At 50.1% G+C, this 27,834-nt stretch overlaps 4 protein-coding genes across 9 annotated transcripts in view; 3 read left to right on the top strand and 1 right to left on the bottom strand.

Moving 5' to 3' along the window:
* The first annotated feature begins 355 nt into the window (after window positions 1-355).
* PALB2 (partner and localizer of BRCA2) lies at window positions 356-10,077 on the top strand. 2 transcript variants are annotated; one of them, XM_062587916.1, is made up of 10 exons: window positions 356-1,725; window positions 2,834-3,645; window positions 4,287-4,370; window positions 5,589-5,750; window positions 6,251-6,336; window positions 6,638-6,799; window positions 6,967-7,083; window positions 7,395-7,482; window positions 8,515-8,663; window positions 9,522-10,077. In XM_062587916.1, exons 1-10 carry the CDS (start codon window positions 453-455, stop codon window positions 9,751-9,753), a joined length of 3,165 nt encoding a protein of 1,054 aa, XP_062443900.1. In that variant the 5' UTR covers window positions 356-452; the 3' UTR covers window positions 9,754-10,077. The 2 variants fall into 2 exon arrangements, with proteins under 2 accessions (XP_062443900.1, XP_062443901.1); XM_062587917.1 differs by lacking the exon at window positions 356-1,725 and adding an exon at window positions 1,781-1,857.
* Window positions 10,078-10,854: 777 nt separating this feature from the next.
* On the top strand, window positions 10,855-13,278 carry NDUFAB1 (NADH:ubiquinone oxidoreductase subunit AB1). Its single transcript, XM_062588108.1, has 5 exons — window positions 10,855-11,028; window positions 11,139-11,261; window positions 11,653-11,740; window positions 12,292-12,403; window positions 13,108-13,278. The coding sequence occupies exons 1-4, from the start codon at window positions 10,882-10,884 to the stop codon at window positions 12,381-12,383; spliced, it is 450 nt and encodes a 149-aa protein (XP_062444092.1). The 5' UTR covers window positions 10,855-10,881; the 3' UTR covers window positions 12,384-12,403; window positions 13,108-13,278.
* Window positions 13,279-17,020: 3,742 nt separating this feature from the next.
* On the top strand, window positions 17,021-20,743 carry LOC134147547 (uncharacterized). Its single transcript, XM_062588779.1, has 7 exons — window positions 17,021-17,091; window positions 17,157-17,269; window positions 17,502-17,560; window positions 18,666-18,828; window positions 18,902-19,093; window positions 19,503-19,721; window positions 20,635-20,743. The coding sequence occupies exons 2-7, from the start codon at window positions 17,195-17,197 to the stop codon at window positions 20,644-20,646; spliced, it is 720 nt and encodes a 239-aa protein (XP_062444763.1). The 5' UTR covers window positions 17,021-17,091; window positions 17,157-17,194; the 3' UTR covers window positions 20,647-20,743.
* Window positions 20,744-21,168: 425 nt separating this feature from the next.
* The window catches only part of TNRC6A (trinucleotide repeat containing adaptor 6A), a 53,402-nt gene continuing 46,736 nt past the window's right edge, over window positions 21,169-27,834 (bottom strand). For 3 of the 5 annotated variants that reach the window (XM_062588774.1, XM_062588777.1, XM_062588776.1), the window contains 7 exons: window positions 26,869-27,027; window positions 26,370-26,510; window positions 25,746-25,853; window positions 25,310-25,531; window positions 24,480-24,550; window positions 24,189-24,328; window positions 21,169-23,984 (listed from right to left, as the gene is read on the bottom strand). In XM_062588774.1, the coding sequence (XP_062444758.1) occupies window positions 23,609-23,984; window positions 24,189-24,328; window positions 24,480-24,550; window positions 25,310-25,531; window positions 25,746-25,853; window positions 26,370-26,510; window positions 26,869-27,027 (1,217 nt within the window). In that variant the 3' untranslated portion in view covers window positions 21,169-23,608. The remainder of the gene's footprint in view (window positions 23,985-24,188; window positions 24,329-24,479; window positions 24,551-25,309; window positions 25,532-25,745; window positions 25,854-26,369; window positions 26,511-26,868; window positions 27,028-27,834) is intronic. The other 2 variants (XM_062588775.1, XM_062588778.1) reach the window with 1 other exon arrangement.

The following is a 27,834-nucleotide window of genomic DNA, read 5'->3' as shown; positions in this document are numbered from 1 at the left end:
CAATAACATCCCTTTTTACGAGTGCCCTCTCCTTTCCTCCTCAGCAGGTCTGCTAGTGCTCCTTAGTCTTGCCTGTAAGATCCCAGGAACATTCCTAGTCTTTCACTCCTGTCATAGTTGTCTGGTTTCACTGTATGATGTTTTTCTTGGATGGGACTTTTCTGGGAATATTTTTCACACATGCATTTTTTTTTTCCACAGGTTCTAGAGATACCATATCTCCTAGTGCTGGTAAACATGAAACCTGTCAGTTACAGATCAAAAGCTGCTCTGTTCTTGGCACAAAGAAGAAAGCATCTGTCTCATTTAAACAAAAGCCTGAATTCTTCAACAATAAAGTTAGCTTGTCGTACAGTTCACAGGCAGAAAATACACAGGCTAGCCAGGAAAATGTCCGCAGTGGAATTGTTACGCCTTCTGCTGAGGAGAAAAAGCCTGAAACCTCAAAGGTGATGAGGCTGAGGAGGAGGAAAATGAAGACTGTGGTACCAGAGGAAAGGGAATCTCTGCATGATGTGCTGCTAATAAATGCTGATGAAATGGTGAAAAATCAAACTGCCAATGAAAAGGAACTTAGATCACCAGTGTTCAGACGAAGCAGTTTCTCAAATGCAGAGGAGAATGCTCACAGAGCATCCGAATCAGCCTTTGTGAGGAGAGAAGGAAAAAGTTTAGCGCCTTTGGATGTAGAGTTAGGAGTTGTACAGGAAACACTTGACGACAGTAACCCTGTAAGAGTGCCTGAGCTATTTTCACATGCTTTGAGGGACAGCAATGATGTCCAGCAGCCTGGGCCCCCAAGTGCTCTGGCCATGTGTGATAACTGTGAGCCTGTGCAGCTGTGTTTAGAAAACAGTGAATCTATTTTACCTGACAGCAGTGATGATGGAGAAAAAGAACCTTCCAAAACAAAAAAACAAGCAGTCAACGAGAGTATGTATGAAGATCAGGGAGAATTATGTAAATTCTTGGATTTAATGTCACAGAAAGAAGTATTGCCCTCTGACAGAAATAGCACTGTAATTAATGAGAGTGAAAGACCTGAAGGAAATCAGAAGGACACCAATGGTTTAAACTGCTTTCCTACAGATACTCTTACATGCAATGTTGAAAAACTGTTGGAGACTCAAGAGATTGAAACTGAGTCAAGACTTTCTCACTTAGAGAAGATGACAACTCCTGAAACTGAAAGTGCTTTGAACTCTTGCACAGTTGTTGAGGGACTTCTATTTCCAGTTGAATACTATGTCAGGACAACTCGCCGTATGTCTAATTGCCAGAGGAAAGTAGACCTAGATGCAGTAATTCTCAGCCAGCTAGGTAGGAGCAAGAAAGGTCTGCGAAATAAATGCAAGCAGAAAGATGCAAATTCAGATCTGCCCTCCCAAGAAGCAGTTGAAAATGATGAGGAGTCAGGGGTCGTGCCTCTCGCTTTTCTGGGTGCAGAAAACGATCCAGTGAATTCACGTAGTCCTCAACAATCTCTTCCTCCATCTAACAGTAGCAGCACTTCGCTTGGATCCATCTCTCAGAGCAGTATTGCTAGCACAAAGCGTGATCAGAGACAGTCACAGAGGAAACAAAAGGGAAGAAGAAAGTCTACAAGCAAACCCACTGTGAATCGAGCATCACGGGAACATCTAATGGACTTGGATCTCATAACATCCAAAGAAAGCAGTAGTGTCTTATCAAATGACCGTCAGAGCAAAAAGGAAAACTCCAAGGGTAATCTTGAAAAATTGTATTTAAATGAGATAAGGTTGTCTAGCGCTGCAGCTCTTGGGTCTGGAGAGACAGAAGTGCCTGGCAGTTTACAGCAAATGGGTGCTGATCCTTCTGTTGGAAGTCAAGTACTTGGTAAATGCTATAAGACTCTGTTAGAACAGGTTCAAAATCCACTTCAGAGGAGTGATTCTTTGAACCTAGGGAAAGAAAATTTTGACAGCTGCATAGGAGATCTGGATGCCAACTTAAGTGTGTGTCAATCTGATAAACATCCAGTGGAATTTGTGAAGAATCAACATGTGCGAGGAGACTGCAGGGCTGAGCAGCTCTTAGGGATTAATGAATGTCTCTCTCCACACCATCCCCTACGTTCCTCTGCCAGAGAGGGAACCAGTCAGGTCTCAAAAGGTATTTCGTCAAATAAAAGCGCTCCCTAAAAGTAGAGCCCAGTTGTAAGGCAGTGAAATGGCCAAGTGAATCCATGCACTGCTGTTCACACCCTGACATATTTTATTTTTTTATGCAGGAAAATCTGATCTGAGTTAACTTTTTGTCTCTTGAGAGTTGAAGCTCTCAAAAGCTTTTTTTTTAAAAAAAAAAAAGGCATCATTGTGATGCCCACGTTGCAGGGTGTGCGCAGCAGTGCATGGAAGAGGAACAGGGCTGAGAGTCTTAAGCTGACTTTGTTGCTAGAGTAAATTTTTTGCAAACCTGACCTGATTTTTCAGCAAACGGACATAAATCTTTGTTTTGCCAACTGTATCTGGGCATTAATGAGTTTTTTTAGTGTGAAACACAAAGACTAGTGTTACAGTCTGATAATCTGTGAATACTGTGAAAAGAAAAAGAGTTGGGAGAAAGGCAAAATCTAGCTAGGTGTTCCATCAATTCTGGCAGCCTTTGCCAATGATATTTTAGCTGAAGCCTTAATGCAGAGCAATTGTGGAGTGTAATGTCTTTCCAGAAAATGGTACTTGCATATATTAAGAGGGATGTGGCTGTTTTTGGAAAATAGTGTTGTGACACTCTAGATAAAAGATTGGAGGGCTAGTTGCTGGTTGTTTTACGACGTGATGTTCTCTCTCATATTATGTCTTTCTATGTCTAGGTGAGAGCAAAAGAGGACAGAGCCATCAAATGAATTCAGAGGATCCAGCTTCTCTTAGTCTCCCTGCTATGGACCCTGATACTGCAGACTCTCTCTTCAGCTTCCGCAGTCTCCAGTGGCTACCCTTCAGACTGGGTATCAAGGACTTTCACTTACCTGATGAGGAGTTTGGGCTACTAAAACTTGAGAAATTTAAATCTTCCCCTGTGAATGACTTGGAGGTTTTTGTTCCTAGCACGTCTGGAGATGGTGTGGCTTCAGAGCACACACAGGATCCGCAAATGAATGCAGAAAAGAAAAGGCATGAAAGCAATTTAATTTCGCCTTGCAAAAATGCATTGTCCAAGTTACCTCATTTAGAAAGCCCAGCTTCCAAGAAGGGACTTTGCACAAGGGAATTGCTCTTTACTCCTATGGAGACTGTCTTAGCTGGTGTTCCCAGTCAGCCTGAGTCTCAGATTTCCTCATCTGTTTTCCCTGTCTTGGGTGCAACCCCTGCTGTCTTACCATCAGTAGACAATAATGTCTTTTCCAACACACTGTCTGTGCTTCCCTTGCAAGTAAACATTCATTCCTCCAAAGGAGCATCTGGCCAGGTTGTGGGTCATAGGGAATGTAGAGACTCTGCCATTCCACTGGACTCGGACAGCTGTGGTGCAGAATCTACTAGAAAAGAGGAGGGACAGTGTGCAATGTTTCTTTTAGAAGCTGAAAGAGACCCTAATCATAAATCTGATGAGATGATGGCCTTAAAGAAGCATGAGCAATCAGAGAGCAATCTGCAGAGATCCTGCAGAGCATCTGTTCAACAGGTAACAAGCTGGCCTCTCTGCTAAGGGTACCAAGCCAGTGGTTCTGTGAGCGAGTCTCCTCTTTCAAAGTCTCGGCTGGCTTCTGCAGCTAGACCTCTTTGCGTGCCAGCCCTGGATGCTGTCCTTTAGCTGACTCTGCAAATGTTTGGCTTTCATCTGTTGCCTAAGGTCTTTTGATCTCAAGTGCAAATTTTTCAAAGCCTTGTTTGATTAAACTGGAGATGTAGGCTTTGATGCTTATTATAGAGGGCAGGCTTGAAACATGTATATGAACAAAGATTTACCCATCTAGTGTAAGTCTATCTTAGATTTGAAACTGGGATTTGGTAAAGGCAATTGTAGAAGATAGTCATCCCACATGTGGGTCATTCTACTGAGGAAATCAGTAGTCTCTGAGGAGTGGTAGTGGGACTGAGATGCAAAATGATGTTACGAGACATTTTTGAGGGTAAAAACAGGGAATAACCTGTCAGGGGTCTCCTGTTCTTCAAAGATGTGTGAATTAGAAAAAGAGAGGCTCCTCTAATAGCTCTCCAGCAATAGCATGCAGAGTGAATTCACAATTTTGCCTCTCTCTTATGGGTGCTGAATGTAGTTTTGAAGCTGAATTTATCCTCATTCTTTACTTTTTGTTTGTTCAGGAAAAAACTGTCGCAGAACAGTTGGCTGTGGTACTGCTTGATGGCCTGAGAGAAGAGAGCTTGCAGCTTGAATCAAAGTTAAAGGTGGGATAATATCAGATAATTGTTTGTTGAGTCAAAAGCTGCTCTTTAATACAAAGTTTAACAAAAGTACAGTAAAAATTGCAGAACAGCTAGCTGAAAAAAAAACTAAATTCCTCTGCAATTTGATCAGTTCTTTCTTCAGTTGTGGTAAAGCATGCCAAAATGGCTTTGGCTAGATTCCTGTATATCTGCTTCTAACTGAGAAAGGATTTCAGTGTTTGTTTCTGAATGTCAAATGTCTAAACACATGCAAATGTTCCAACAAATTGAACCACTGCATTATTTTTTTCAGCCCCAGATAAAATCATCTCAATCCTTTTATGCCTACTGTGCCTGCCCGGTGGCTTCTATGGCCTCCTGTCCCCATTTCAGACACTTACTAACCCAGCAAGAAGCATATTTTATTTGGGATTACAACACTGCCAAATGCACATGTAATGTTCACACCCCTCAGGAGCAGAGCCTTGTGTCTACGTGCTGTGACCAAGGCAAACCTTGCCAAAGACTGTTTGTACAGCTGAGCAATGGGACCTTCCTCCTGCAGTCGTGTCCTATCACTGTCCTTTTGTATTTCCAGCCTCTTGTAGGGGGTAGAGGACAGTTGGCAGGCAAAGAAGTGACATCTGTGGGAAAGCCCACTGAACTCCAAAGGAGCTTGCAGGGGCTTGGTCACCTGTGGCTTCTCTAAACCAAGCTGCAAAGTTTTGCTCAAGAAGCAATCCTGTGGAGTTGGCACAGCTAGCCAACACTAACATGACTGAAGATGAGAACTTTTTATACAGGAGAGAAGAGAATACCCTTGCTTTGTTCAGTTTTTACCTTTCTTTACACTACTGCAAGTGTTGTCTCCTGTATGTACAGTAAGGGAAGCATGTGCATGACTACAGGTGGGCTGCACTCAGACTTCGCTGTGTCTGTACCATGGTACTTTCTGACCTGGTTCACTTCTGGGCTCTACAGAATCCCTGTTGTTTTCAAGTAAGAAGTGATTTCTTTGAAATGAGCAAGTGTATTCACTGCTCTAAGGTTGAAACCCACCACACTTATTTTCCTAAATGCCTTACTGACACTTCATTCAAAAATAAACATCTTGAGCATTAAGTATGAGCCTCAAATTCTCCTCATATTGGATCTCAAGTAACAGTTTTCTCAACCTGAATCTCCAGGTTAAATAATTGTATCTATCAAAAGAATATCAAGACCATTTTGTTTTGGCAGGATTCCTCACGCTCTTGTGCTGTGGATGTAAGTACCATGTGGTGGGAAGCAGCTGGCTGCAGAGAGCTCTGTGTTGTGACAGCCAGTGAGAACTCTGTTTCCCTGTGGAAACTTCTGGCGCCTGGCCACTGGGGAAAGGTTTATACTTGGCAACATGGAGAGGTATGAACATGGTCTTTATTTCTAGAATTTAGAACAATTTTCTTTTTACAGTGTGTTAATTCATAAGGAACTAACACAAAGATCTTGGAGTCTTGGGTGCAAGGTTAGTTCTTGGGTGGCATAAATTTTTCTTCTATCAGGCAACAGAACAGAATGATTTGCACTCTTGACAGGAATGATCAGTAGTTTGTATGGTCATGTGTTAGATAGATACTGGTACTTCATGTACTAAATGGTAGTTGCACAGCAGCCACTGATTTGTTGTGTTCTTTTCCTTTAGGCCCCCTAGAATGATTCATTGTCTGTTATATCAGTGGGGATTGTTTAATTAGGGAAACAGTCAGCTCTAAGTTCACCATTGATCTAACTGTTTCTTCTGAAGAGTCTGAAAACTAGTTCTTCTCTGTATAATTTTACTTGAAACACTCTAGAGAATGGGAATAAAGTCAAAGTAAGAGGCACATTGTAGATAATGCTGAATTCTTGCTTTGCTGTCCTAGATTCCAGTAATACAGATTATTCCTCTGCCAGACACCTGTAATCTCGTGTGTGTAGCACTGGGAGATTTGGAGATTGGCGAAATAAGGTGTTGTATGTATTTCTTACTAATGCTTCCCACCCTGAATATCTGCAGCTTTACTCTCCTGTCCTGTAATGATTTAAACTGTGCTTTGCTAATCTGTCACTTTCTCAAATGCTTTAACCTTTAAAAAATATGGAAGGGATAAAAAAAAAAGAAAGAAAGAAAGAAAGAAAGAACTACAGAGACTTTCTTATTCACCCCTAGAGGTGGTAGACTGTTTAAAGATACATTCATTTTATATACACTACGGCATGTTTAAGTTCTATTTCCTTTTGTCATTATGCATACTTTTGTCTTAACTTAGGCTCTTGCTTTATTCTTCTGAGAATGACTCATTCAAGCAATCACTAGTAAAAACTGGAAATATAAAAGCTGTTCTTGGGCTAAAGGATCGGAGGTTGGTCATCAGCAGCAAAACTCTTCAAGAGCAGCAAGTGGAGATAATATCATTTTCGGAGACAGGAAGGTGAGTCGTCTGGTTTCAGCATGGTCTCAGTATGGCAGGCGGAAGGAAAGGAGGCATCTCAGATGTAGAAAAGTGTCAGGTGCCTGTTCTTTCTGGAGGGGTGCTGTGTACAGAATATCTGTATTATTTTGGCTGGCTTTTCTCACTTGCTTGCATCTACTGTTTAGGAACAAGGAGGGACAGACTTTGATGCCCCCTGAAGAAACTGTTCTAGCTTTTGCTGAAGTGGAAGGAATGAGAGATGCTTTGGTTGGCACCACTGCAGTGAACAGCATTGTTGTTTGGTCAGTGTTTCCTTTGGAATTAAGTGAGATACAGCTTGCAGATGTAAATAGTGACAATAACAGCTAGCTATAGACATTATATAGTGATTTTGGTTGGCTGCTGATTTGCCCATGAACCAATAATTCAAAGGGCCTAGAGTCTGATACATAACTATATTTAACTTCTGTGCATTTAGACTGTACTATCTTGGTTTAGTTTATCTAGAACCAAAACTATTTCTCTCTTTTTTTCATAATGGTATAACTGTGATTAGAAAAATAACAGATTGAGGATGGAAAAGCAGTCATAATTTTATTTTCACTGACCGCAGGAATTTGAAAACAGGCCAGCTCCTGAAAAAAATGCACGTTGGTTATTCCTACCCATCTTCAATCTGCCATCGAGCATATTCTGACTCTGTACGTATGTGAACTAGCAGCACACAGGTTACGCATAGACTGCACTAACTAACTGTACTGGGGGTTTAAAGGAGTGGGTTTCTAGAATGGATTGAAATATCTGCTGTATTTAGATCCATTGAAGATATTTCAAAGGAAAATACGTTAACTTGGAGAAATAAGCGACATTGGTTACCTCACATTCTTGGCTTTCTGCAGTGCACTGATAAGAGTGATACATCCAAGTGTATGCCAAAGCAGCAGCCCAAGACATCTTGTATGTGGGAAGCAGATGTTCTGTTGCCCAGTGCTGGTGCTTGGTAAATCTCTCCCTTTTCACAGGTCAGTAGTTGCCAGCATGATGAAGCTGCACTGTCAGAAAGCATACTTGAATTGGTCATTATTTACACAAATCATTGAGGATATAAATCTAAACAGTTCATACTAGTGATTCTTTCCCTCTTGCTTCCATTTGTACTATGATTCCAGCTGGATTTTGTGTTTTTTCAAGGGTGTGATTGTTTTCAGTAAACGTAATCTTTTAGGACAAGAATCGCTTGTCCAGTAATGATGTCTTGAGTCAGATTCTTTGGAGACTTTTTCAGAGTATCTATCTCAGGCTATTTCGTTCTGACCTGTAACTTTTGTTGGAGACACTGTTTTCAGCCATGCTAGTCTATGTGGAATTCTTGTTACATGAGTAGTTTGTTAGGGATTAAATGGAGGCCAATAAAGTCTACTTTAAATGTCACTTCATTCTACTCCAAGTTTAGCTCTTTTGAGCAGAAGGATAGGTGCATAATTCTACTGGGTTACTGCAATGTCATTTTGCTGTTGTGCTTTGACCCTTACCAGTCAGCATCTGCCTTGCTTTTTAATATAATTTGATAAGGAAAGTAAACTATTTCTATTTTATGCAGTAAAATTAATGCATCACTGTTCATAAGGTTTTGATTATAGAGAGAATGTAGCAATTATTTTTTGAAAATTCTTCAGATTTTTCCCCCTTCTTGCTATTGTTTTTAGTGATGTATTTTTTTCTATGTGTATCAGGGCCTTTTGTTTGTTGTTTTAAGTCATCCACATGCCAAAGAGAGTGAGCTCTGTGGAAACCCTGCATTCCGCGTGATAGCATTCAATCCCAAAACAGCCAGGAGCACTGGAGTGATTTTCTCCTCCCTCCCACCTGGACATGCTGGAAGGCAAGTATCTCCCAGACTGTGTGTGCACATCTGAACGGTACCTTTGTTGTGGGTTTGGAAGAGAATCACTTAATGAGCTGTTGTTGGCAAGGATCCATTTGCCATCTAGCTGATGATAACAAGGCTGCCATCCATCACATTCATTTGTGCTGTATGTACATGAGAATATAGGGAGGGTGTTGCCTATTTCCTGCCTGTTTCCTGCACAAGTCTGTGAGCTAACCTCTGAGCCATGGCTCAGCAGGGGGGCTCCACTCACAAGAGCTGTGCAGACACACAACAGGATTGCTTTTCTGCTTGCTATGGGCTTTCTCTCTCTTTTTTTTTTTCTTTTTTCTCTCCCCAGAGAGTGCTTGTAATAAAGGAAATGTTGTAACTGGATTCATCAGTCAAACACCTTAGGCAAAAACCTCTTGAGGAAATGTCTGCAAATGAGGATATTCTAAGCCTTTGTGCCTTTGTGATGCTAAAGAGCACTTAGCTAGCTTTATTTAGATTAGACAGCTGTTTGCAGTGAGATGACCTTTTACTTATGTTTTGCATTTGGAAGACTAAGCTTTAAGATTTGCAATACACTTATATCCAGCTATATTTCTTAAATACACAAATATTAGTAGATTGAGATCTTAGTTTACTGAACCATTTCCAAATATATACTAGGGACATGGGAGGATTGGCTTTTGTATCCTTCTTGTTCAGATACACTGAAGATAAACATATTAACATAACCTGACTTTCTAAGTTGGCTTAAATTCATTTATTACTTTTCTTTGTGAAAAATTACCTTATTTTATAAATGATGTAATGGTGTCTTCAAAGAAATGTGTAACATTTTGACTCTTCTGTGTGTGATGCTAGGTACCTGGAAGGTGAAGTGAAGGATGTTTCTGCTGCAGCTGTACTAACCTCAGGAACCATTGCGGTGTGGGATCTGCTTCTAGGGCAGTGCACAGCTCTACTCCCACCCAATTCGAATGGGAGCTGGTCGCTGGTCCGATGGTCTGTTACAAGTGCTTGTCTGCTGGCTGGACAGAAAGACGGAAGTGTTTACCTGTATCATTATTCACAGCCTAAGGCAGAAAAGACTTGAGAGAAGGCTTGGAGAGGTGTCAAGAGAAGGGTTTGCACTGATAAAACTAGAGTAAGGTAGAATTTCTGGCTCATGGGAGAGCTGGTTCCCTTCTCCCAGGTTGGTTGGGGGGTTCACTGTGACCGCGCGGGAGCCCTGCAGCCGGCCCTGCGCGCCGCTGGCTTTGCTTCACGACCGCGGACGCGTCGGTTCTGTGCTGCCGGCAGCGCCAGCGGCCAGCCCAGCCTGCACCTCTTATACGTGGGGCCTGTGCGGGCTGTGCGGCCGGGCACCGCGCCGTCCCTGGAGCGTGTGCGATGCCATTAAACTTCGTTTTTTTGATAAGACTCTGTGCTTAGCAAAGTGACTAGGTGGCTGGGGAGGGAAAGGTCCCTGGGGGGTGGGTTTGTCCCTGGGGGCTGCGGGAGTCCCTGGACCGGGGGTGACCCTAGGGGCTGGGGGGGGGCTCTAGGGGCTAGAGCATCCATAGGGCTGGGGGGGCTTCCCTGGGCTGCGGGAGTCCCTGGACCGGGGGTGACCCTAGGGGGGGCTCTAGGGGCTGAGCATCCATAGGGCTGGGGGGGCTTCCCTGGGCTGCGGGAGTCCCTGGACCGGGGGTGACCCTGGGGGGGGCTCTAGGGGCTGAGCATCCATAGGGCTGGGGGGGCTTCCCTGGGCTGCGGGAGTCCCTGGACCGGGGGTGACCCTAGGGGGGGCTCTAGGGGCTGAGCATCCATAGGGCTGGGGGGGCTTCCCTGGGCTGCGGGAGTCCCTGGACCGGGGGTGACCCTGGGGGGGGCTCTAGGGGCTGAGCATCCATAGGGCTGGGGGGGCTTCCCTGGGCTGCGGGAGTCCCTGGACCGGGGGTGACCCTGGGGGGGGCTCTAGGGGCTGAGCATCCATAGGGCTGGGGGGGCTTCCCTGGGCTGCGGGAGTCCCTGGACCGGGGGGTCCCTAAGGGGCAGGTTGGTTTCTGGGAGCTTGGAGGAGCCCCGGGGGCCTGGGTCGCCCCCGCCGGGGCTGCGCCCGCCCCCCGGCGCCCCCGCGGAGCGCGGTCCGCCGCCCGCCAGGGGGCGCCGCCCCGGCCGCCGCGCGTGGCCTGCCGGGATAGGCGCGGGCGGCGCGGCGCACCCTGGGTAGCAGGTCACCATGGCGGCCCGTGTCCTCTCGGCCTGCGCCCGCCGCCTCCTGCCGCGGCGGCCCCCGGCGGCGGCGCCGCGCCCCGCCGCGCTCGGCTCCCTCCACCCCGGCCCCGGCCGCGCCCCGGCCGCGCCGCTCCTGGCCCCGCTGCCGCAGGTGAGGAGCGGCAGGGCAGGGCAGGGCGGGGGGCGGCGCGGCCCGGCGCGGCGCGGCCCGGCGCTGGCGAGGCCCCGCGCCGCTGCCCGCTGCCCGCCCGTCTCTTGCAGGTGGCCGTGACGGCGGGGCCGCTGTGTCGCCGCTTCTCCGACCTGCCGCCCCTGACCTTGGAGGGCATCAGGGACCGCGTCCTCTACGTCCTCAAGCTCTACGACAAGATCGACCCGGCCAAGGCGAGTCACCGGGGCTGCGCTGCCGCCAGCCCGGCCGCGGCGAGCTCCGGGCTGGGCCGGGCCGGGCCGGGCCAGGGGAGGCGGGGAGCGCCGGGCTGCGGTCGCGGCAGAGCTGCACATCCCCGGGGCGCCTCACACCACCAGCTCGTCCCTTAAGGGGCTTTTAAGGAGCATAAGCGTTTTGCTGTATTTTGCCCAACCTGCTTATTTTTGAGGGTTACAGACAGGTGCTGCCACCCCTCTCTGATGGCAGAAAAGGAGTGTGTGGCAGGAGGACCAGAGAGACTAGAGTTCCACCTGTGTAAAACTGGCAGTTTTACTCTGGCTTGAGTATGCTTTCTGCTATGTTGAAATGACTGTGACCAACTGATCTTGGATTTTCTGCCCCCAGCTCACAGTTGAATCCCATTTCATGAAAGATCTGGGTTTGGACAGTTTGGACCAAGTGGAGATCATCATGGCTATGGAAGATGAGTTTGGTAAATCAGAGTTGTGCATGTTCAGATGTATCTTTTCTTGTTTGTGCTAAAGTGCCACCACAGCAAAGAAGTGTTGGTTCTTTTCTGTGATTGTGAATGTTGACTTTCCTAGGGGACTTTGATGTAGCTCTGTAAGAGCTGTTTGTTATAAGAACACTTGATAGCAAACTTTGAAACTGAGGAGCTTTGGCCTCTTGCTTGTCTGAAGTTACGCAGAACATCTCCCTCCTCCCTCCATAGCTATGGGAGCTCTGGGAAGGCATCAGTAGCTTTAATTACATGTGAGGGGTGCTGGCTGGCTGGCTTGGCAGCCCCTATTATCTGTGGTTTCTGCCTTGTGTATTACCCAAAAGCAGTGTCATATAAGGCATAACGCAGCTTGATACTCAGCACAGTAATGAAGTGCTGAATCTGAACTTACACGGCTGAGCAGCAACCTCGGCATGTTTGTCCTCAGCCAAGCAGCAGGCTTTTGAGCCAGCAGTAATTGCTTCTGTTAGCCTTGCTCCTGTTTCTGCTGTTTGGGGCTAAATATGTGTGCTTTCTTCCAGGATTTGAAATTCCTGATGCAGATGCAGAAAAACTAATGTGTCCACAGGAGATTGTAGATTACATTGCAGATAAGAAGGATGTTTATGAATAAAACCAGTTCTTCAAAGCAAAGTGAGTAGAAATGTAGTTCTGTGAGCGTCTCTGGTAACGGCTGTGCACGCACGGTGCGCGTGCGCAGTGGTGTGGATAACCGTGGAGAGGAGTATCCCACTAAGGTTCATCTGCCTCTGTATGGCACTTCAGGCACTGAGGTTTGCCACTGGCATTTTGGTTGGTGGCAAGCTGACTTTAGGAAAGAAAGCCCATCTCTTCTGCATTCCTGTGTGCGGGGTGGCTGGCTGTGCTCGGAGCTGTTCGATAGCATGGCTCTGACCTGCCCATAGCAACTGCCTCCTCTCTGCCTGAGGCTGCAGAAAGACAGGAGTAGGAAAGGGATTTCTAGAGGCTGCCAGCTGAGGCACTCTGGGACTGCAGGGGAATTGAGCTGGTGGACTCTGGCCAGTTTACAGTAGCATGCTGGCCTGTATTCCTGTTTGTTCCTCTTGTGTACACTTCTCGCTTCCCCCAACGCTTTCCTCCATCAGGATTGAAGCATGACAGGTCAGTGGGGGAGCTATGTCCGTTTGCTGCTATCTCTGTGCCAAGAATAGATGGAATAAAGGTGAGAATCTTACTGATTCTGAAGACGTGTCACTCATTACTTGTCTTCCTTGGATATTCTTCAGTGCTTGTCTTTGCTTGGCTGACTTCTTCTGTGCCTTAAAGTAGTAGTTCTTAGTTGGTGAAATATTAAATGTGTGAATTTTCTTTAACAGGAGATGTCTCTACCACTATGACTGGGCTGATGTCAGCAGATATGAATATAAGCGCACATGCTGTACTGTTGCTGCTTTCACTGGAAAGTTGTACTGGACATTGTATTTAAAGCTGTGTGAATATGTTGGCCTTTAAAAACTGGGGAAAAAAGGAATAAATATTTAAGACCAGTGTTGCATTGGTGGCTTTTTGTTTCACACCCAGTGTCAGTGGCCCACTGTGCTTGGTTGTCAGTGTAGGAAAGACCTCAGCATCAGCTGTAGCGACTCCATTTCAGATGTCTCACAGGCACTGAGGTGCTCAGCTCCCGTTACTGAGTCTTCAGCGTCTGAGTGCAGAACCCTGGGGAGAGGTCTCGGTCCATCTCTTCACCCTCTGTGTGTCTGACCACTGCCAGCTGATCTGCTGTTCAGGTCAGGACAGCAACGAGTCCCTGGCCAGTCTGAGTGTTACCGCTCGTTAGTAAGATGCTTTAAATAGGGAATTTCCTGTTTGCGCTGCGCATGGAAAAAGTTGAAACCAAGAGCTCCACTGAGTACAAGAGGCTGTGTTGAATACATGCAGCTAGAGAAACTTCTGTGGCAGAAAATGCGTATTTTAGAGAGTTGTTAGTGATGTCAATTCCTAAAAAGTACTGCTCTCTGTGCAGTCGTGAACCCTTGTTGCAGGAGGAATTAGTCTTTTGTTTTGCCGAAGACTCAGCAGGTGATAAAATTTTAATCCTCTGGCTTCTGTTCTGCTCTTTAAACAGAGTTCTGTGCTTCATCTTAAACTTAGGCCTCCCATCCTCAAGCCAGTCTTACATAATACTAAAATAACTATCACTTTGGGTTTAGTACTAAAAAACACTTTTGTGGCAGAGAGGGGCTTCTATGAGTAATTGACTTTACTAGAAATGGCCCAGTTCTATAATGTGGGCTTTTATCAACTTAGTATCTGCTCGATCCAGGCCTGTTGTGTGTAGGATAAAAGCATTTACCGAGCAAATTGAAAGTTGGTGGGGGGCTGTTGGGGGCTGCCTGTTGCCCTTCGTCGTCGCTGTATGTGTGTGGAAGCTCTAGCAGGACTGTACGGCTCATACCACTGTTGACAAAGCTTCGCACTCCTCTTTGCTGCTGAGGTGATCACGTTTTCCATGATCTCATTGTCTGCTCTTTCTAATAAACTAACGCTTTTGAACCTTTAGTGCGTTTATTTCATAAATGGTAGTAAAACCAAGTTCCATTTGAAATGCTCCTACTTTCCAGACGGAAAATAAAAAGGGGAATGACTTTCCTGCTGCTGAAAGGCAGAATTGCACCAAAGTTTCTGTAAGCCTAACTAATCTTGGCATGAGAGGCTTGCTTTAAATCTCTCCCAAGACAGAAATTATAGTTATTTCTGGACACTACACACTTTTTCCTCTGAGCAAGAAGCACTTTCGTATGTCAAAGGGGTGCTGCTAGGCTGTGAGCCAAGAAAGTGTCACTCGATAACATGTCTTCCTCTCACAGTGAGGGTGATAGGATGATGGAAAATAAACCTGAGTCGCTCGCAGCCCCCACTCGGGCGCCTTAACTTGGGGTAGGTGTTTTGTTTTCACAGCTTGCCCTACAGCACAGTATTCCGCTTTTAAACTTAGACGACTGTGCTGAATCCTCAGCCAGCTCCCCGACCCTCTGCCTGAAGCTGTTTGGTGCCCAAGTTTCACTTCTGTTGTTTGAGAGGACCAAGCCATTAGAAATTACTTAATAGCTCCTGTGACTAAAGCGTTTTCTGAAGTGTTTTCTGACCAGGCTGCACGGTGGAATGGGTGGGAAAACAGTGGCTGTTTCAGACAAACCAGTTCTGTATGAAAGTACAGGCAGGCGGTGAAATTGTCTTAAGACTTGGTAAACTAGGGAGTCAGCACGAAACCGTGCTGGTGGAGGTTTCCGAGGGCGCCGGAGCTCGCTCAGCGCTGGGCCTCTGTCGGCGAAGCCTGCCTGTCTTACAGACCACTGCGCCCACGGTTTGAGCCGCAAATGCCTTGCTGTGGCCAACGCATTGCTTTAGAACAGGCAGAAAACCCTCCGTGGCAGGTACCACACGTACTTTATTAGGGTCACGTAGCGTCTGCGTGGTGAGCGCTGGGGGGGCTCCCAGTCGAGGCAGCAGTGGGTGCCCGGGTGGGATCGGTGGTGACGGCAGCCAGTGGCTCTGCGAAGGAGCCGGGCAGAGCCCTGGCAGCTCCTGCAGGTGGGAGGGGATGGGAGGGGACGGTGCCTCCGTGGAGGCTCCCTCGGGGTGTTGGTGCCTCCGTGGAGGCTCCCTCGGCACAGGCGGATGGGGCCTGAGCCAGCGCCCCACTGATCCGCCCGGGCACAGGCAGCTGCGGCCCCCGCCACGGCCTGCAGCCGCATGGAGGGGGAGAGCTGGGGGGGGGGGCTCCATGGGGACAGGAGGGGCAGGGCCATGGGGCTGGGGGCACACGGGACCAGGCAGGGGCACGTGGGGCTGGCGGGGGGGGGGGGGGCACATGGCTCTGGCAGGGGACACATAGGGCTGGGGGGGCACGTGGGGCTGGGGGGGGACACGGGCTCCGGGGCAGGGTGCTGGGGGCCCCGGGGAGGGGAGGGCGGGGCCCCCGGGGGGGCCGGGCCGGGCCGGGCCCCTCCGCCGCCGCGGGGCCGGGCGGGGCCTCGCGCGCCGCCGCCGCCGCAGCGCCGGCCCGGGCGGCGGCACCATGGGGCTGCGGCGGCTCCCGGCGCTGCTGGCGGCCGCAGGTGAGCGCGGCGCGGCCGGGACCGCGCCTCGGTTCCGGGCACCGGTACCGGCTGCGGGGGGCGGGCGGGCAGCGGGTGCGGAGCTCCGGGCCCTGGCACCGGCACCGGCACCGGGAGCGGGGTGCCGGGCACTGCTGTCGGGCACCGGCGGGACACCGGGTCCCGCCGCCTGCCCCGGCCACGCCGCACCGGCCTGGCGCCGGCACCGCGCGTGGGGCACCGGCACCGGGCGGGGCTGGCCCGGGAGACCCGGCTGCCGGCGCATCGGGGAGCAAGGTGGACCGAGCGCGCGCGAAACGGCACCGGGGGGGGGGGGGGGCAGTAAGACCCCACGGGAGTGGGTGCATAGGGGTGATCACCGGGGGGGGTGGCGCATGTGGGGCGGTGACGCCGCCGCGCGGGGGTGGGTGTGTGGCGAGTTGGGGGTCCCACAGCAGTGAGTGTACAGCTGGGAGTTGAGGCCCCACTGGTGTGGGTTTATGTGGGGCGGCGGGGCCCTCGGCACTGGACGCGCGTGGGGCTGGCTCCCCACGGCGGTGGGGGCGGTGGGGCCGGTGCGCGCTGCGCTCTCCGCTCTCTCCCCAGTGACCGCCTGGTGCGCGCTGAGCCCGGCCTTGGGCAGCGGGACCCGCCCCACGCCGGGCACGGCCGCCCCCGACGGCACCGCCGAGCCCCCCGGCACCGAGCGCTGGTGGCCGCCGGGCCCTACCGGCACCAGCACCGGCACCGGGCCGGCGACGACGGCAGGGGCGACCTCCGCCGAGGGGACCACCGCCGCCGCCGCCACCGGGCCCCGCAGCGCGGCCCCCACCGCGGGGGTCCCCGCGGGCGCGGGTCCGGCCCCCGAGGCCCGCGGACGGCACCGGCCCGGCGGCTCCCGGCGGGACCCCGGGCGGGCTCTGCTCACCGCCGGCGCCCGGGGGCTCCCGGAGCGCGGAGGGGCCCTGCCCACAGGGCCCCCCACGGCCCCGCCGCGGCCCCCCGCCGAAACCCCGCGGGCGCCGGCGCGGGCCGAGGCCGGACCCCGCGGAGCCACCGGCCGCCCGCCGCCCTCGCCCGGCCCGGGGCAGCCGCCCGCCGCCCCCCGGACGCCCGCGCCCCGCGCCGCCGTCGCGGGGCCGGACGGGACCCCCGGCGGCAGCCGCAGCCCCTCGGCGGCGCCCGGGGCCCTCGGCGACGCCGCGGGGCGGCCGGCGCCCGCCGTCTTCGTGGTGGAGGACGAGCCGCCGGCGCCCAGAGGTGGGTGAGGGGCGCGGGGCCGGGGCGCGGCGCTTGCGGGCGCTGAGCGGCCGCTGCCCCCGCAGCCGCGCTGCTCCGCGTCCCCTGCGAGCTGGTGCTGGACATGGACTTCGTGCCCGCGCTCGGCGACCCGGCGTCGCGCCCGCACCGCCGCCTGCTGCAGCGCTTCAACGAGACGGTGGGTGGCGGGGGGGCCATCTGGGGTGCTGTGGGGCCGCGTGGGGTGCTGTGGGGGCGGTGTGGGATGAGAAGGGGCCGTGCGGGGAGTCGTGGGACCATCTGGGGTGCTGTGGGGCCGCGTGGGGTGCTGTAGAGCGGTGTGGGGCGGCGTGGGGCGTCCGTCCGGGCCTCCCGCCGCCGCCGCCGCCGCCGCCGCCGCTCCTGAAGGGCTTGTGCCGTCTCCCCGGCAGATCTCGCCCCTCTTCGTGGCGCTGCCCGGCTTCCTGCGCCTGGAGGTGACCAGCATCAGGTAGGGGCGGCGCGGCGGGCCGGGGACTGGGGGCCGGGGTAGTGGGGCCTCAGGGTGCTGGGAGTGCTCGGGGGGCCAGGAGGTGCTGGAGGGTCCCAGGGTGCTGGGGGGTTCCGGGGTGTGGGGAGCTGCTGGGTGTGTGCTGGGGTTGCTGGGGTGCTGAGGGGTGCCAGGGTGCTGGAGGGGTCCCAGGGGGCTGGAGATCCCAGGGGGTGCTGGGGGGGGGGGTCCCCATGGTGTTGAGGGGCCTGGTGCACCAGGGTCCTGGGGGGGGGTCCCATGGTGCTGGGGGCCCAGGGTGCTGAGGTCCTGGGAGGGGGGTCCTGGGGGGGGTCCCAGGGTGCTGGGTGCCTGGTGTACTGGGGTCTTGGGGGTCCCACAGTGCTGGAGGTCCCATGGTGCCAGGGTCCTGGGGGGGGTCCTATAGTGCTGGGTGCCTGGCGTACCGGGGTCCTGGGGGGGTCCCATGGTGCTGGGGGCCCAGGGTGCCGGGGTCCTGGGGGGGTCCCATGGTGCTGGGGGCCCAGGGTGCTGGGGCCCATGGTGCTGAGGTCCTGACGGGGTCCCACAGTGCTGGGGGGCCCATGGTGCCGGGGTCCTGGGGGGGGGGGGGGGGTCCCACAGTGCTTGACGCCCATGGTGCTGAGGTCCTGACGGGGTCCCAAGGTGCTGGGGGCCCAGGGTGCCGGGGTCCTGGGATGTCCCACGGTGCTGGGGGCCTGGGGTGCCGGGGTCCTGGGAGGAGGGGGTCCCGCGGTGCTGGGGGCCCGGGATCCCGGGGTCCTGGGAGGAGGGGGTCCCGCGGTGCTGGGGCCCGGGGTGCGGGGCCGTCGCCCCGCTGGCCGGGGCCGTCGGTGCGCGCAGGAGGGGCAGTGTGGTGCTGGAGTACGACGCCCTGTTCGCCGCCGCCCGGGTGCCCCCGCGGGGGCCGGCGCTGGGAGCCCTGCTCAACGCCGCGCTGGCGCCCGCCGGCGCCCGCCCGCGCCTGGCCGTCGGCTCGGCCCCCGTCCTGCGCAACGCCGCCCTGGGTGAGCCGAGCGCGGCCGCCGCGCCCCGCGCCCCGCCGGCCCCGGGGCCGGGCTGAGCCCCGCGCCGCTGCCCGCAGGGCGCCCGCTGGACCCCTGCGCCGCGCTCTTCGCCTGCCGCCCCGGCTTCGACTGCGTGGCCGGGGCGGACGGCAGCGCCCGCTGCACCTCCGTGTGCCACCGCGGCTACTGCAAGAACCAGGGCATCTGCACGCACCGCCGGGACGGCGAGCCCGCCTGCCGGTGAGCGCCGCGGGGCCGCGGCGGCGGAGGGGCGGCGGAGGGGCCGGCGCCCACCCGCCCACCCGCGCCGCAGGTGTCCCGTCGGCAGCGACTTCTGGTTCGTGGGGCTGCGCTGCGACTACCGGGTGACGCGGCAGGGCCTGCTGGGCATGGCCGGCGGGGCGCTGCTCGGCGTCGCCCTCCTGGGCGCCCTCGTCGCCGGCCTCGTCGTCCGCCGCGTCCGGGCGCTGCTGCTGGAGGCCACGGTGGACCGGACCGAGAGCAGGTGGGCGGCGCGCGGGGCTGCTCCCACCCGGGGGGGGGCCCCTGTCGCCGCGGCGGGACGTGGGGCCGAGGCCCCGGCACTGCGGAGCAGGGGCGGCGGCGGCACCGCCGGCTCTGGCGCTGCAGCCCGGCTGGGGTCACGGAGCGCTGCAGCTCCGCAGGGAGGCCGGGCCCAGGCTGATCTGTGCCAAGAAAAACACTCTGCGGAGGCCGATAGCAGCTCGCCGGCGGTGCTGGGGCAGGGAGAGGGAAGCACCAGCACGTGCCGGGTTTGGGGGGGGTCCCTGCCCGCTGCCGACGGATCCCGGCATCATCCCCAAGGAAAACCCTGCAGCAGCCGCTGGGCTGCGGGCGGGCAGGGGGCTCGTGGCACCGGGCGCTGCCGCAGCCGTCCCGCCGCGCTCCTGCAGCTACCGGCGGTTCTGCCGCCCGGACGATGTGGCAGTGCAGCACTGGTCTCAGCCCTGGCTCGCTTCGGCCAATTCTCTGGACAATCCTGCGTTCAGCAACTCCGAAGAGCTGCTCCAGTTGCAGATCCTGGACAACGGTTGCTGCAGCTGCAGGGAAAACTTGGCAGTCGCCACCAGCTACAAGCAGCACTGGCCAGTGCGCACCGTGTGCCAGCCCAGGTGAGCCGGGGGGGGGGGGGGGGGCCTCACGCCGTGCGGCCGGGGGGGGGTGTGTGTGTCCACGCGTGTGTCCGTGTGTCCATAGCCACGGCTGGCCAGTGAGCACATGGCTATGCTGCTCTGAGTTTCCTACCTTAGGTGTTAACTGTAAGCAAGAGGACCTACCTCAGCTATCTATCGTCATCCACAGTTTGAGATTTTGCTGCAGGAAATTCTTTTATTTGCTTCCTTAACAAATTAGGTTGCCCCCCCCCCAACTGGGGCACTGAAGTGACTGACACATGGTCCTGCCCCAGCTCCTCCTGCTCCAGCCGGCCGGCCGCTTTGGGAGGCAGCAGTGCTCGAACGGGAGCCCCACTGCGCCCGTGTCCAACCTGGGCCAAGCACACGCAGAGAACTGCAGCTTGTGCTAATTACAGGAAAAGCTACTGAGCTTTATCAACTTTCCACTGCCGCCTTTTTTTTTTTTTTTTTTTTTTTTTTTTTTTTATAGTGGGGCTGTTCGTAAGCTTGCAATAAGCTTCCAGGGATGTAAATGGAAAAAAGGAAAAAGCTGGGCGTTTCCAGTTTCATTAGCAGCATGAAACACAGCAGATAATGCCCCCACCCTTGATAGCTCAGCAGTGTCTGCCACCAGCCCTGGCACTTGCCTAGTTTTCCCTGCAGCTCAGCGCACACCGGAAAACCTGGGAATTAGTTTATCTGCTACCATGTCAGAGATAGAGCAGCGCCACTCCCAGAGCTCAGGGAACGTTTACAGAGTCATCTGGCATGCAGTGAGCACATCACACACTGGCACGAAGCACCGGAGGGCGAGGGGCCCACGCTGAGGTTCCCAGGCTGCTTTATCAGCTGCAGCTAGCTAGATTTTAACCCCCATCCCCTCCTAGTTTGCAATGACTTTTCTTTCCAGTTTCCATCATGAGTGGGACACAAGTTCTAGCAGCATGAACGACCCCATGGTCGACTCAGGAAAAGCCAGCGGCATTTCGGTGTCGAGTTGGCCAACGGCACCCACCCAGTGGACACCTTTTCCCATCCTGCACCAGCTGTCCAGGCAGCGAGCGGTGAGCTGATTATTTAGCTTTGCAGTTTGGCTTGTATTTGTGCATGCTGAGCAAGCCAGGCCCCTTCCCTCCCCTGGAAGGGGGGCGCGAGCAGGCTGCTCCCACGCACGCAGCTGCACCCTTCCTCACACCGCCCTGGCACGGCTCAGGCTGGCACCTGGAGGAGGCCCCAGGGGAGGTGCTGGGAATGGCCAGCAGCAGCCCTCTGAGCTTTCCGCCCTGAGCGTGGCTGTGCAGCATCAATCTGAGTGAAGACAAGAATTAATCTCTCCCCAGCACAAAGCCAGACAGCCTCGTTCTTACTGCGAGGGGATGGAACTGGCCCATCTCGAGAGGAGCTGGACAGCTTGAAAACTACAGACTAAAATACAGGCAACAAGTTTCAGCTTTTAAAACCAACCACATTTTATTTCCACATAACAAGCTCAGTGAAGGAATTTCAAACACTTTGACAATACAATCAACGCAGGTATGATGTCAGTTCTACTTAATGCAGAGTCCTGAAGATTATCAGCCAACTTTTTCACCACTGTTTCAGACCAGACTTTAGAAGCCAGCTTTGGCTTGGGACAGTGTATTTCATAGTAAGTAACTACAGATAAGTGTCGAGTAACACACAATGCTGGCATCCAACAGAGTTAATGACTTACATCCGGCAATTTGAAAATAAAGTCTAACAGTTTTTGAAGTCACATCATACTATGTACATATATGGTCTGCCTTATAGCCATTTCAGAACAAGCTAAGCCACTGTGAAAAGTGAAATACAAATTAAGCGCTGCTGCATTGTTCATCATGATTAATGTAAATGAGGTATAAATTTAAACACCAGTACATTTTAAGCATTAAAGTTTATTTTCCAAAATGCTCTCCTTATTTGCAAATGTCCTCTTGAGCATCTAGCTGGGCACAAATGGTGGGGTCATTTGAAAAACGGGGCATTTGAAGTATACCGAGGACATGAGGGCAACAGATCCCAAAAGGTGCTCGAATAGAAAAGGAAAAGCAAGCTGCAGTTTCCTACACTTACAGTCTCATCTCAGAGTGGGCACATTGGGGGAGATTTTTGCTAGAATAAAATGCAGATTTGTTCATTAAAAAAAAAAAACATTTTGCTAAAAAGAAAACCAAACTATGGGAACACAGAGCTATCATATTTGATATTTTCATTGTATAGAAAACAGCCTACAAATAAAGTCACAAAAAATAGACAGTTATATGCTGAGCAGCCAAAAACATCATGATTTATTAATATCTGGAGAAACTTCATAATTCAAACACAACCAAACTGTACATTTTACAATCACATTCTATTTGTAAACAGTTAAAAGCCACTGACTTCTTTTGCATCTTCAGACACAAACAGTTAGAATCAAGGCAATGAAATGATGGCGATTTCTGCACTGTTAAAATTTTTACCCTTGCCTAGTCTTTCATTCATTGACTAAACAAGCATTATATAATACCTTTTGTGGCAAAAAGATGTAACTCGTTACTTTTGCAAGAAAGTATTTGCGAGAACTTTTTAAACATTTAAAACTTTTATACAACAAACAATTCTGTAAGCCCAATAACTTGGTTACAGTATGCATAGTTACTCAGTTCGGCTTTAAGGTACGACAGTTAAACGTTAACACAGTCACAAGAGCAGAAACAGAGCCACTCGATGGGATTACAAAAAAATTGTATAACTACAGATTATTAGCAAACCACCACCACTCACTAATAAAAAGACAGCGTCAGAAAGCAGTATGTCAAACTCCAGCTTGAAGCGTGTTTTTTTTTTTTTTTTTTTTTTTTTTTTTTTTTTTTGGCAGAGAAAAGTCTTACAGAGCAATAAGTATTATCAGTGCTAAAAGTTGAGTTTTTTTCCTATAAGAAACTACAAGGAGTTTTTACTGGGGAACTGGTTTTCCTGAGAGCCATGCTCTTTGATTTAGGATACAGGAATAGAAAACAAAAGGACATGGCCAAACACTGTTCATTATTCCCAGAGATAGAAAGCATCTTTTTCATTCTCAATTTTTTTTGTCTTTTTAAAAATTTTTAAAATGATGGAAGAGTAAACATTTTTCTCAAAAAACAAAAAAAATATTCTGTAAACAAGAAGGTCCCAACATGGGCACCCCCAAAACAAAATTGAAAGCCTATTGAAAGTGCAGGACCCCCCTGGCTTGCAGGCTGGGTTGCAAGTCACAGCTGTGGCCACAGTTTTTCAAACTGTAGAGCTAAATTCTTTAGTTTTATACATGAAAAAACTGGTGCAATACTTTCATTCATAATCCTAAGTCAGTATCATAACTTGATCTTTAAACGCCACAATACCACAATAAGGTAGGCATACATCAAGGCATAGTAGAGAGCGCACACTGTTTGTTAAGAACATCCTTGAGTAAACATTTACACATGAACTGCTGCCTCCCCGATATTGCCGATTAGACAGAGAGAACATCATTCAGTGCAAAGTTAAAAAGCTCATACTCCAACATTATCAGCAAAATGCAAAAAAAGGAAAAAAAAAAAAAGAAAAAATGGAATTCAAAGAATAAACATGATGAATATACACAAATGAGCTCATTCCAAGCAGTTTTATATGGATAGCACTATCTGGAAGTGTAAATATATACTTTTTCACATTATAATATTGGCCTGCATGATTCAAGTATTCAAACTGATATGTTTTGGGCTAAAACAAAGTGGAAAATGTGCAGAAAGTAACTGTTTCCACAGGTGACCCCCTTGTTGTAGGTGAAAAGTCCAAATTAGTGCTGCTTTGTTACATCTTGAGGTCACAGTTTATTAGTTGAAAAAAGTAAAAGGTTACATGGACTCTCCACCTCCACCTAGGTGGTCAACAGAAAGGAAAGCGTTGATGGGGGATGGGCTGCTAATTCCCCTGGTGTCATTGCTGCTCGGGGTGCCCCACAGGCTCGTGGAATAGTTGGGGCTCCCCCAAAGTGAAGTGCCATGAAGGTCTCCACTGCTAGTTCCCGACAGCCCAGCACCATTCCAGTGATTTAGATCATTACGGTTTGAGAACGAATGGGAACCGTCAATGGATCCAAGTCGGTTCTGGCTGGATCCAAGAGACTGCCAGCCAGGAGACGGAGTCAGAGACTGGCCTTGTGCAAAGAAGCGACTAATCTCCTCTTCACTGGCAAACTCAGCAAGAATAGTAGTGTTCCCTAATACACACCTGTGGAAGAATGAGAAGGGCATATTTTAAGAGAAAGACAGAGAGATTGTTTTACTTTCATCTCTGCACTAACACTTTGGCACTTTGGCATAAACGCTTTAGATGCTAAGGTGACATTAAGAATCACTGTACCTCTCCTTACAAAAGGATTTCACATCCTACAAAAGATTTACAGTTTAAAATTTAGACAGAAAAAGCACTTACATGTGCAGAGATTTTTGTGCCTTCACTACCTCTTCTTTTGAACTGTAACGGACCAAAGCATTACCATGTGGGAGGTTAAGGTGGAATGTTATTAGTGGACCGTGCTGCATGCACAGAGTACGCAGGGTTGAGCCATCGATCTAAGCATGAAAAAAAAGAAAAGCACAAGGTGTGAGAAGAACTTGCGTAAAGCTCCAACCTAGTAGGGGTGGCTGCTCAGGTTACAGGGCTATCTGCTGCCCCTTGCCTGTTAGCCATGTTCCACACTCCATGCACATGCCCCAGCCTTACCTGAGGTGTAAGGTTTTTTAGAACAAGCCAATTTGTTATTCTCCCTGAGCTGCTCTCACCCCAGCTTGAACCTAAACAAGGAAAAATAAAGTAGTCAGCCTCACCACACCGAATACTAGTGTATTAGGAGAAACCTAAGAAGCTGCATGGCATAAGAACATTCATGAACAGAAAAAACTTACGTAGTACCAATCTTTCTCATGCTTAAAGCTATCATAAGGCTACACCGGGATGGTGTAAGATTCAGTGTCATTATCTGCTCATTTTATGTTTCCTGAAGGGCTTTGATGATGTAAATAGTGCTAAGTAGTTACACTACTGTCAGATAATCATAACCGAAACAAAATCAAATATATTTCTGTTCTGACTCTTGCTGCAGTTTCAGAAGAGGTGTGGAATCTGGCTGAAGACTCACTACATTGCCACGATCCAATTCATTACTGTACGAACCACTGAGGGATGCCTAGTAAGTGACTACATTCAGCTGCACAAATGCAAAAGGAATAAGCCAGAGAGATGGCTCATACTAAGAACAGAATGAACATTAGTATCATCCATGATACTGCTATGTACAGTACCAACCTCCCTGCACCTCCCCATTCCCCCCCCCCCAAAAAAAAAAACCCCAGGCCAAACAAAAAACCCCCCACCTCCTAAAACCAAATTTTTCTAGTGAAAAAAATCTTCAGTAATCAGTTTAGGATATATAGATTAGCTTTTGCTTTTGGCAAGACAAGTTGTACAGATGTGAGCCAACAGCGATAAATTTATTAGCTTAAAAGCTCCTTAGCTTAAAAACAAAACAAAAACCTCAACACAAACATCCTTACCAGGGGTATATCTGGCATCAGAATTTCCCCATCCTCCACCCAAACGAAGGGAGTTATCCCAAGTGGATAAAGGTGGTTTCTGGCCTGTTAGCCCTGGAGGTGGGCGGGACGGAGCAGTGATGCTTTTAGGTGGCAAAGGGACCTTCCACAGCTCATGAGCCAGAGAGGTGTTAGTGACTGATCCAGGAGACCATGTTGATTTGGAATCACTGTTTCTGGCTACTAGAAGAAATATAAAGACAACCATAGTGACCATGGTGATGTCACCTTGCTACAGATAACGTTGCTAAATTAAAGTAAAAATTAAAATAGCTACTGTGAAAATTAGTAAAGTTACCAGTCAGATGAAACCTCAGGACTACTTTTTTATTAACATTTACTATCTCCATGAAGCACATGAAGGACAAGAAATACCAGTAATATAAGCAGACATCACCTGAAGTGCTTTGTGCTGTACTGCTGAGGGAAACATTGTAGTTGGAGGCACGAATGGATGACCAGGCACTAGTTGAAGGCAGCGTGGTGTTCAAAGATGAGGATGACCCTAAAACAACAAACAACAATGTCAGTTGCAGCAGAGTCCATCAGAAATGCAATAAAACTTGCAGTCTAGACTGCACAGTCAGACTAGGGACCTTCTCCACTATCTTCAGTCTTCACCCTTAATCCAAAGGCACATAGTAGCAAGCACGCTCAACATAAAGGAGCGTTCAGCATCCTGCACCTCCTGTAATCAAAGCTTGTTACATTACTGCAATAGGGAGATGACTAAGTTTTTCTTACTATTTCCAAACACAGTGCTTCAGGGCACAGAAGAATTACATCAGAAGGCGTAGTAGCAGTGTTCACTCAATGCTGTAATAGCATTCTTTGAATATCTGTTGCATTGTATCAAATCGTGGTGCTTTATCCAAAGATGAGATTTTTGGCCAGAAAACCCACAATGTAAAAGCTAATTAGGAATGCTGAAAAACAGCAAACATTTCCACATATACCTACTTTCTCTGTGACTGAACAGAAATTTGTATACAATTATTAATAAAGTAGCATCTTAACATACCACTGTTCCTGTCCCTGAGGTGGTCAACTTCCCGCACAGTATTAATTGAAAGATTGTTTATGACACTGCCAGGAGTGACGTAAGGGTCAGTTTCAGGGTCGATGTTTGGATAACCTTTCCATGGCTCACCAGGACGAAACTCTAGGAATAGAGATTCAGAAAAGCAGCTTGTTTTGATCTTTTACAGGGAACAGCTGTCTAAACAATACAGCTTTTAATAATGACCTACAACCCAAAACCTCTTAGGCATTTCATTTACTAAATCTAGTCTTCTCTTCACCTTATTAATTCTTTGCCAAGGTAAAATTTCAAGACAGAGATATACTTCTCTATGTAAAATAAAGCTCATAATTTCAATTTTGGTTAGTTAAAAGTACATCCTTAATGGTCTTCTACAGGTTCCTTTCTCTTTCCTCCAACCTGTAATGGCCAAGGAACCCAGAAGAAAAACTGCTGAATATTAAGAAACATGCAAAGAGTAAGCATTGTTGTTTAGTACCTGGTGGCCAGTTAACACTGCTAGAGCCGTTAGGCGATTTGGCACGGGGCCAGCCATCCCCTATAGATCCAGGGGGACTGGCTGGTGAATTACTGCTGTTCATAAAGTCATATGGAACAAATGGAGACTCTTCCAGCCTAAAACCACTTGAAATAGCACCTAATAAAAAAAATAATAATAATAAAAAAAAAGAAATTCACAGTTTTCTTAACCAGTCTTAGAATTATGATCTCTATTGTGCAGATATAATCAACAAAGATATATACCAGGTAAGGATTTAGATCCTGAGTGCAGTTACGGCAAGACCAAATGACACAGAAAACCTACAAAAAACATCTATAAAAATGCCTCTTATTAAAGAGCAATTTTACACCACTTTCTAGGTTTGACTACATGAATCAGAGAATCTCCAAATCATGGTAAGAATATATAAGAACAACTGTACTGGGAACCATCAAAGGGATGTCTAATTCAACATCTCATCTCTGACAGTAAACAATGAAAACATTTAGGAATAGAGAACATAGGAAGCATACAACAACTTATCCAGCTATCTGCAGAATTGCATGCACCACCGTTAAAAGTCAGTGCGTGTTGTCTGGTCTTGGTAAGACTTGAGAGGTTCAGAGTGAACAGTGTTCTAGAGACCTAGAACTACAGATTAGAGAAACATCAAACACGGCTATCTTCCATTCAACCCATAATGAAAAAAATTGCCCACCATTAAAAAAAAGCATGAAGGAATTATTGTTCCTCTTCATACTCGAGTAATCAGAAAGCAATGTATGTCATCATAAGAAGAAACCTTTGAAGGTTTCAACTGACAGCGAGTTGCTACATCAAATCTGTGCATCACAACTTCTTTATTATGTCCCACTTGATATCAAACTATGCTCTAATAATTTACAAAGGAGAAAAAAATAATCTCTTAGTGGTCTTAGTACTTGTACAAACTTCATAAGTAAA

This window comes from Rhea pennata, chromosome 15 (genome assembly GCF_028389875.1).
Source record: "Rhea pennata isolate bPtePen1 chromosome 15, bPtePen1.pri, whole genome shotgun sequence".
Classification (NCBI taxonomy): Eukaryota; Metazoa; Chordata; class Aves; order Rheiformes; family Rheidae; genus Rhea; species Rhea pennata.
This window is presented reverse-complemented; position numbering and strand designations above follow the sequence as displayed.

Excerpts from the sequence above, each read along its gene's own strand:
- PALB2 (XM_062587916.1), top strand. The coding sequence starts at position 453 with ATGAGGCTGAGGAGGAGGAAAATGAAGACTGTGGTACCAGAGGAAAGG. Across the intron at positions 3,646-4,286 it reads GCAGAGCATCTGTTCAACAG|GAAAAAACTGTCGCAGAACA; the intron begins GTAACAAGCTGG and ends TTGTTTGTTCAG. Across the intron at positions 7,084-7,394 it reads GTGAACAGCATTGTTGTTTG|GAATTTGAAAACAGGCCAGC; the intron begins GTCAGTGTTTCC and ends CACTGACCGCAG.
- NDUFAB1 (XM_062588108.1), top strand. The coding sequence starts at position 10,882 with ATGGCGGCCCGTGTCCTCTCGGCCTGCGCCCGCCGCCTCCTGCCGCGG. Across the intron at positions 11,262-11,652 it reads ACAAGATCGACCCGGCCAAG|CTCACAGTTGAATCCCATTT; the intron begins GCGAGTCACCGG and ends TTCTGCCCCCAG. Across the intron at positions 11,741-12,291 it reads GGCTATGGAAGATGAGTTTG|GATTTGAAATTCCTGATGCA; the intron begins GTAAATCAGAGT and ends GCTTTCTTCCAG.
- LOC134147547 (XM_062588779.1), top strand. The coding sequence starts at position 17,195 with ATGGACTTCGTGCCCGCGCTCGGCGACCCGGCGTCGCGCCCGCACCGC. Across the intron at positions 17,561-18,665 it reads CTGGAGGTGACCAGCATCAG|GGCGCCCGCTGGACCCCTGC; the intron begins GTAGGGGCGGCG and ends CGCTGCCCGCAG. Across the intron at positions 18,829-18,901 it reads GACGGCGAGCCCGCCTGCCG|GTGTCCCGTCGGCAGCGACT; the intron begins GTGAGCGCCGCG and ends CCCGCGCCGCAG.